The following is an 8064-nucleotide window of genomic DNA, read 5'->3' as shown; positions in this document are numbered from 1 at the left end:
TTGGTCATCGATCCTGATCTTTTTAACTCACACAATAGACATATCTACGTGTTCAACTCGGAACCAAAGCTTTCGATGGCGCGCGTCACGACGAAGCCGCTGATCACTTCACTGCTGCTGTTAACTCAGAAGCTTTCTCATCGAAATACATTCATGTTCCATACCAGGACTTGACAGTGGTGCGTCGACATGATGCATACATGATGCATTTTTATAAACTAATGCTTTGTCCAGCTCTTCGGCTGGGATCTCGGGTCCTTGTTGCTTACGACACACCAGCAACGGTGCCAGGCTTTCCTTTCGGCAGGTAAACACGATGAAGCCCTCGAAGCACACAAATACATGATAGACGCCAACGATGAGATTGCGAAGGCTAGCTGCCTCGATTGGTCCAATGGCGAGTTTCAGTGATGTCACCCGACGCCATCATACTCACCTGCATTTCACTCAGAATTCAAGCAACAATGTAGCGCGCTATGTGCTGCCAACGGAGATTCCGCCCTCGCTGCCAGCGATTATGACAGAGCTATTGACATATACTCGGCGGTAATCGACTCAAACTCTGCATCTGATGTTGTCTTTGCAAATCGTAGCAAGGCAAAGTTAGGCAAAATGCTATGGATGGACGCACTTCTCGATGCGCAGAAGGTGCAATGGGAACTATTGTCCCACAATCAATGCTCATTGTAGCGATACACAGGTCATCGAACTCGACTCTTTGTCTTATCTTGGATACAATTTGAAGCACGCAGCGCTTCATGGCGCGGAGCGCTATGATGAAGCAATCGAAACTTTCCAAACGATGCTCTCGATATTGGACAATGCACCTGATGTTCAGACACGAAGTAAGTCTCTGACAACGCATTCGTCGACATGTTTAACTCTTTCTCCAGAGCTGCGCCAGCAGTATCTCGGACCTTCTGAAGTAGAACGCGCCATTCGACGAGTCATCGATGCCCAACTCGACAACGCTCCGCTCCGTGTGCTCCACACCACCACAGGTCTCTTATGCGATCGAGAGACGCAGATGGACGCATTCAAAATGAGCATGCTGTATAAGGAGCTTGTGTCATCAGCAATCGCGCATGTAGACTTGCACATCGAGCACATCGAAGAAGTGGTCAAGAGATACCTAAAATATGCCATGCTATCACATAGGTGGGAAGGCAAGGAGCCGCTGCTGCAGGATATCCAGGGCAAGTGCGTGTATGACCCAGAGTTGGATCAAGTTGGCGGCATGACGAAGCTGCGGTCGTTCTGCAAAACTGCTCTTGATGCGGGGTATAACTGGGCATGGAGCGATACATGCTGCATCGACAAGAGCAACAATGTCGAAGTGCAAGAATCGGTCAACTCCATGTTTGTATGGTATCATCATTCCACGCTCACGATCGTCTACCTGTCTGATGTTGCACCTTCATCAAACTCTGGCGGGCTGACAAAGAGTGCTTGGAACACGCGTGGATGGACGGCTCAGGAATTCGTCGCTCCCAAAGTCATTCTCTTTTATCAGAACAATTGGACTCTTTATCGTAATGATCGTACTCCCAACCACAAGGATTCCATCGAAATCATGCATGAGATAAAGGACGCAACGGGAATAGACCGACCAGCCGTTGCAGCCTTTCGTCCTAGTATGAATGGCGCCCGAGCCAAACTCCATTGGGCGTCGACCCGCATCACCACACGCCAGGAAGACATCGCATACTCTTTATTTGGCATCTTTGGCGTCCGTCTACCTGTAGACTATGGCGAGAAGCAGGACAAGGCTCTCGGGCGGCTCCTGCAGGAGACCGTGGCTCGGTCGGGCGACATCAGTTGTCTGGATTGGGTCGGAGAATCATCAGAGTTTAACAGCTGTCTACCAGCCTCCATCACTTCATACAAAGCTCCACCATGCGAGCTACCACCCTTACCCGAAGATGACATTCAGTCATCGGTTTCTTTATTGCGAAGAACGGGGGTTGCCGATTTCGCTTCAAACTTTTATACTCGACTTCAGAACACGAGCGCCCCTCGCTTCGCGGCACAAAGACTGCATCTGCCTTGTATTGCATTCAATGTCACAGAAGTCAGACGCCGGGTGGGTAGTCCAATTCCGGAAAGTCATCTCACGTATGGGGTGAAGGCAGACGGACTTCACGACTTACTTATCACTACCGGAGAGACCCTGGTTAAATTCTGGCCGGCAAGGCCCATCGAGCAACAATTTTTCCTCGTCCGTCCCTGGGATCGGTCTCTTCTGGAGCTACCTGACTTTACAGAATTTCCGAAACCGTCTGACTATGGAGATGATACGGAGAGTGAGGAGGATTATGGGACGCCGCCTTCTTCTCCGTCAGACGACTGGTCTGGTGGTTCTCATGTAAAACAGGGGATGTCTGACCTAGAATCACGAGCACTGCGGTTGCTCGTTCACCTTGGGCAGCCTTTCGGCGCATTTTTGCTGGCGCAACAGCGCAGTGGAGAATTCAAGAGGATTGCGACGGATCATGATATCATTGGACAAGTCCAGGACGTGGTTTCTGTTGGAGACTTGATGGACATCAGGACCATAGAAATATTGTAGTGGTATGTTTTTGTTTCAAAGTTTTTGGCCCTCTGAACGCCACGCATCTGTAGTTTAGAGATGATACCATACAGCTGCAGCATACGTATCACACATGCATGTTAGATGTGGTTTTCGCACATACGTAGCAGCTCGGGTACAAATTATGCTCCAAGTCCCGTCGACTCGCTTCCTTATCATTTCTCCCAACCCTTTGTTCGTCCTCAAATATCATTAGAGGGTGGGACCGCGACAAGTTAACAGTGATCCGCACATTGGCATCGTTACGTCTTTCGATGGGTAAACATTCTGAAACTGGCTCGAAAAGCCTGGAATTATCATTAACGAATCGTCCTTCTCCTCAGCACCAGGTTCCCCCTCCGGACGGTCACGTATTATGCTTCGATTTCCTTTACTACATAAGCGCTCGTCATACATGGGAATGGGAATAGTGGATTTTTCTCCGTATGGTATGGTGCTGGCCACAGCTGGTTTTTGGGCTACACGGTGAAGTTTTGGTGTACCAAAACGTGGCAGATGCTTGAAGGAGAACCAATTGGGTGTGACACTTTTCTCAACTGCGTTCGATATTCGCCTTCTGGTGAAAAGTCTTCTTGCCATCGCAATAATCCACAATATCCAATTGTGATACAGTGATTGGAGCGTACTAAGAAGAGACACGCTGTTTTATTATTTGTGCATGATGTGCCAGCCCGAGTGTGCACGTGACTCATACACAGCATCGTACCCTCTAGTACTTGAACCTAACTTGGAAGTTTCAAAACATCGTACCTCGAAATGTCTGTTAACGTTCCTAATAGTGGCACACCATTTTGGGAGAAGATTATGACTGACGCAAAACACAACCTACAACTTCTCGTTTTGAAGCATGGTCAAAAACGGGTCATGGTCAGACGGCAAAGGTCGTATAATGTAGGCAGAACAGCTATCGATAAATGTTCAACAACTCATAGATACGATAAGCTCATGCTCGATACAACCTCCAAATATTTCCCAGCAATTCCGAGAGATCTAATCACGTTGCAGACCAATCAACTCAACATTTGTGGTGGTTACTATGTGGACATCACGGCCGAAATATGGGAGGATGTCGTCGACTTGCTTAACGTAGTCGAGGTAACCCGTGCCGAAATAACATTACCCGTTCCACCACCGATCGATGCTCAGTGGGCTATTCCATCGCCTGACAATCAATCGGTGTCAAATCAAGTTCACAGACAAAACAGCTCGTACGCACCCCGAAAATTTTACAACTATGTTCAGTTCTGAAGTCAAGAGTCAAGACAATACAGCACCAGGAACGATGACAAAATCACAATCAAAGTCGTTTTTCCATTTGGCGAGATCCGTTCTGCCAAAATCTCGAGGACGGTACGGGTGGACGAACTCCTTGCCGAGGCTGGTGATATATTGGGACGTCCTCCCACCAGTGTCAAGGCAGTCTGGGGTGGGTCGATAATGCGTGAGGACCGGAGTATCGGATCGTACAGCATCGAGGATGGTGACTCCATCACTCTTCAGGCGGGGCCATTGTGTTTTGCCAAGCCAGTCATTTATCTACACTCGCCTTCCAATATCGACGTCTCTGTCAAGCTCTCCCTCATTCCGGAGTGGAGCCTCTCTGTAATATATCCCATTGTTCCCATGGATGAGCATAGACAGCATTTAGAATGGAATGTCCGTACCCATGAAGACGGGAGTCTGACTGAACATAATTCCGGTCTACACGTGTCATACTTGTTCTGGGAGGCAGAGTAAGTCCCCCGATAATATAAAAACCACTCTCCTAACTTGTATTACTTATCGCAGAACAAATCTGCAAGCATTTCCCCGTTCACCAGCATCCAAACCGCCACCAGCGGATACATTCAATCCAATAACCAGCAGTCTCGATGATACAGATTCAATCGTCATTCCAGTGGACAGAGTCACTGTTTACCTCGATAAATCGCTCAAGGTTTTGGGACTTCACACCGAGGCTCGAACATCATTCATAACGTGCGTATATATGCGCTACCTCAGCCTCTCAAATCATAAACACATCACTCACACTGTCGCGGTAGCTACTGGCTACCGTCTATCCTCAAGCATGAATATATTGCCCTCCGATTTGTCCCTCAAGCGGCATACGAACGGGCCGCTTCTTTAAACATTTCTCCGCAGCCTGACGTCGTGACTCGCGTATGCATGTTGTTCAAAGGTATATGTAAGGAGCACCTAGCAAATTGGCCTAATGCACAAATGCAAGCAGAGAACGACGTTGCTTGGTGGGTGGATGCAGTTGGAGTTGATCCTACAAGAGCTGGTAATGCGACTTTGTTCAGGGTGTTGGAATGGGGCGGGGTCGAGGTTCTTATTTGATATTCTATCGGATTACTACTCAGGTGTTACCGCGTTTTATCTTGATCGATTTTGCATTCGATGGCTGTGAGGAGAACGGGGGCATATGATTAACAGTTGAAAGGTTAGGCCGGTTAGGGACCAAATATACAATTTTATTGTCTCATGCTGGAGCGTTTTTAGAATCAAATTACATTTGATCGACTTGTAGGAATAAGAATATGCATGGTCTCCCCATTATGCGTGGCCTGACGGAAATCGAAAATCACAACACATCATAGACATGCAGACACTTTATACTATGTAGTCTACAGCGAACTGTAAGGTGAGCGGCCATGAGACGTAAGACTTAAGCCCGAAAGTTTGTTGGAAAGGTGTGATGCTCGCTTGATGTCTTGGTAGGACTTGAAACTGTGAAGACAAATGTCGGACGCATATAGCTAGTGGAGTCGGTTATGACCGGTTGGGAGCATTCTTGCTGAACCGGTGATGGCGAACTGCCTCGTGTCTTGGGCGTCTATGGGGACGAAGAAGGTCAGCGCGTGGTGAAGGTAACATGAAAACGGCGCCTCTGTAACTTGGACACAATCCCTCGGCCGTGCTCCACACCATCAACCTCCAGTAAAATGTCAGAGCTCATTGCAAGCACCACACCAATTCGAACTTTTGAAGATCATGAGAGGGGAATAAACGTAATCGCAGTGTTCCCCGGCGAACGACGAATGATTACGGGTTCGGACGACACGACACTTCGTCTTTGGGACTTGGAGACAGGTGTTGTGTTGAAGAAGATGGAAGGGCACGGCAGTGAGGTGTGGACATTGGCGATATCGCGAAATGGTAAAATAATAGCAAGCGGTGATTATTATGGAGAGGTTAACATCGCCTGGCATGGTGAAACTGGCGAATCCATCGTACAACCCATCAAAGCCCACCCCAGAGATATCACCTCGGTTGATTTTTCTGCGGATGGAACGGTGCTGGCAACTGGTTCATATGATGGCAGGGTGAAGTTTTGGTGTACCAAAACGTGGCAGATGCAAGGAGATCCAATCGAGTGTCGCCGTAGTCTTGTCTTCTGCGTTCGATATTCGCCTTCTGGTGAACTTCTTGCCATCGCAACATCGCGAAATGTCCAAATTTATAATCCAGGCACAAGGGAATGTGTCACATCTTTGACAGGTGCTGGTGAATCTCGATCAGCATTATGGACCACGTCACTCGCGTGGACGCCCAATGGCACACGCCTTCTTTCAGGAGGCAATAAATACATATCAGAGTGGGACACATCAACCTGGCAGCAGTTCGGTCAGCCCTGGGAAGGCCACATTGGTCGTATCAACACCATTGCCATTCATCCCGCTGGCACCCTCGTCGCTTCTGCATCTGACGATAAGGATGTCCATCTCTGGCGGCTCTCAGATCAACGAACCATTGCCATATTCCAGCATTCATCTTTCTTGAGATGTGTCACTTTCTCTGTGGACGGCAAGCACATTCTCAGCGGAGGTTCTGATAAAAAGGTCTCAGAATGGGCAATACCAAAGGGCGCTCATTCAAAGGCGAGTTTTCTTTTCTGACTCTCATTATGCAATTCGAGCATCCTTCGTACAGATCCTTGACATCACAACAGCCCACGATGCATGTATAACTGGGGATTTGTCTATCGCTGAAGACTTCCTCACCCAAGAGATCCACGCCAACGCCGACAACTTTACTTCATATGCCAATCGTTCGTTCGTTATGGCCCGTAAGCACAACTTGGACCACGCCCTTGAGGATGCAATCAAGGTGAGATGGACCCACCCATCTTACGGAAGGCTAACATTCATCCATGACATAGTCAATCAACATTAAACCATCATTGATTGGCTTTATCTCCAAAGGCATCGTCCTCTGCGGAAAAGGTCACGTCCAAGAAGCAAGGGTAGCATTCAACGATGCAGCCACGTTCACGAACGAAGATTCAGAAACCAACCAATTTCTTATCTTGATCAAGGTACATTTAATTCATCTCCCGTGCTATCTGCTTCATCAGGTATTCCAGGCCATCGCACTCTTCAATGCAGATCAACACGAGGAAGCAATGCTGCTCATCAAAGACCTGGCTGCCGCTTGTCCGAATGTCGATCCTCTTGCGCGTCATGTCGTGGAAGTGAGTGTCATGTGGCCACACTCGGTCATCAATCCTGATATTCTCAACTTACACAATAGACATATCTACGTGTTCAACTCGGAATCAAAGCTTTCGATGGCGCGCATCACAACGAAGCCGCTGATCACTTCACTGCCGCTGTTAACTCAGATGCTTTCTCATCGAAATACATTCATTTGATATATGAGGACTTGACCGTGGTGCGTCGACATGATGCATGCATAATGTTTTTTCATAACCAAGTTCTTTTTGCAGCTCTTCGGCTGGGATCTCGAGTCCTTGCTACTCACTACACACCAGATACGGTGCCAGGCTTTCCTTTCGGCAGGTAAACTCGACGAAGCCCTCGAAGCACACAAATACATGATGGATGCTATCGACGACATCACGAAGGCCAGCTGTCGTGATTGGTGCAATGGCAAGTCTTCCGTCATGTCACTCACGACTATCATGCTCACCCGCATGTCACTCAGAGTTCAAGGATAAATGCAGCGCGCTCGCTGCGGACAACAACCGTATTCTTGATGTATGTACCTATTTCCTTACCTCTTTCGATACTGACTATTATGCAGGCAGAGATCCCCGGGCAAGATGACGATGGCTATGATGCAGAACCCAATTTCTTCTATGGAACGCATCAAGTGTGTCCAAGAGCGTATCGTTCTGTTCTCTCTCACATAGTTCATTACAGTATTCTCAGATTTCCCGGCCAAGACTTCAACAGCGAGCTAGGCGCCTTGGGCGTCTAAAAAGACTGAGGCTCGCTATGACGAGGAGGCTTCAGTCAGTTCCTACACCTGCACCTGCGCCACCCGCCACCTCACCACCCGTCGCTGCCATCACCACCTTCAAAACTCACTTACGACGCCTATTTACCCGACCACTCCATCATGCAAAGCCACCTGTTGTCGATGTTCCTTTTGCCCAAGGTCGACAGGTGCGCTCAGTTATTTTGTCATGACTGTTTCTTTGGTGTCTCACGCTTAAATCTACAGCGTAA

At 48.3% G+C, this 8064-nt stretch overlaps 2 protein-coding genes across 2 annotated transcripts; both read left to right on the top strand.

Annotated features, from left to right (window-relative positions):
• Positions 1-802: 802 nt before the first annotated feature.
• On the top strand, positions 803-2569 carry F5147DRAFT_650208 (uncharacterized protein; the record flags this gene model as incomplete). Its single annotated transcript, XM_041433427.1, has 2 exons — positions 803-845; positions 894-2569. The coding sequence occupies 2 exons, from the start codon at positions 803-805 to the stop codon at positions 2567-2569; spliced, it is 1719 nt and encodes a 572-aa protein (XP_041296089.1).
• Positions 2570-3394: 825 nt separating this feature from the next.
• F5147DRAFT_570774 (uncharacterized protein) lies at positions 3395-4930 on the top strand (the record flags this gene model as incomplete). Its single annotated transcript, XM_041431009.1, has 5 exons — positions 3395-3481; positions 3533-3798; positions 3853-4323; positions 4379-4567; positions 4633-4930. The coding sequence occupies 5 exons, from the start codon at positions 3395-3397 to the stop codon at positions 4928-4930; spliced, it is 1311 nt and encodes a 436-aa protein (XP_041296088.1).
• Positions 4931-8064: the final 3134 nt, after the last annotated feature.

Source organism: Suillus discolor (assembly GCF_016758755.1).
Source record: "Suillus discolor strain FC423 chromosome Unknown F5147scaffold_11, whole genome shotgun sequence".
Taxonomy (NCBI): domain Eukaryota; kingdom Fungi; phylum Basidiomycota; class Agaricomycetes; order Boletales; family Suillaceae; genus Suillus; species Suillus discolor.
This window is presented reverse-complemented; position numbering and strand designations above follow the sequence as displayed.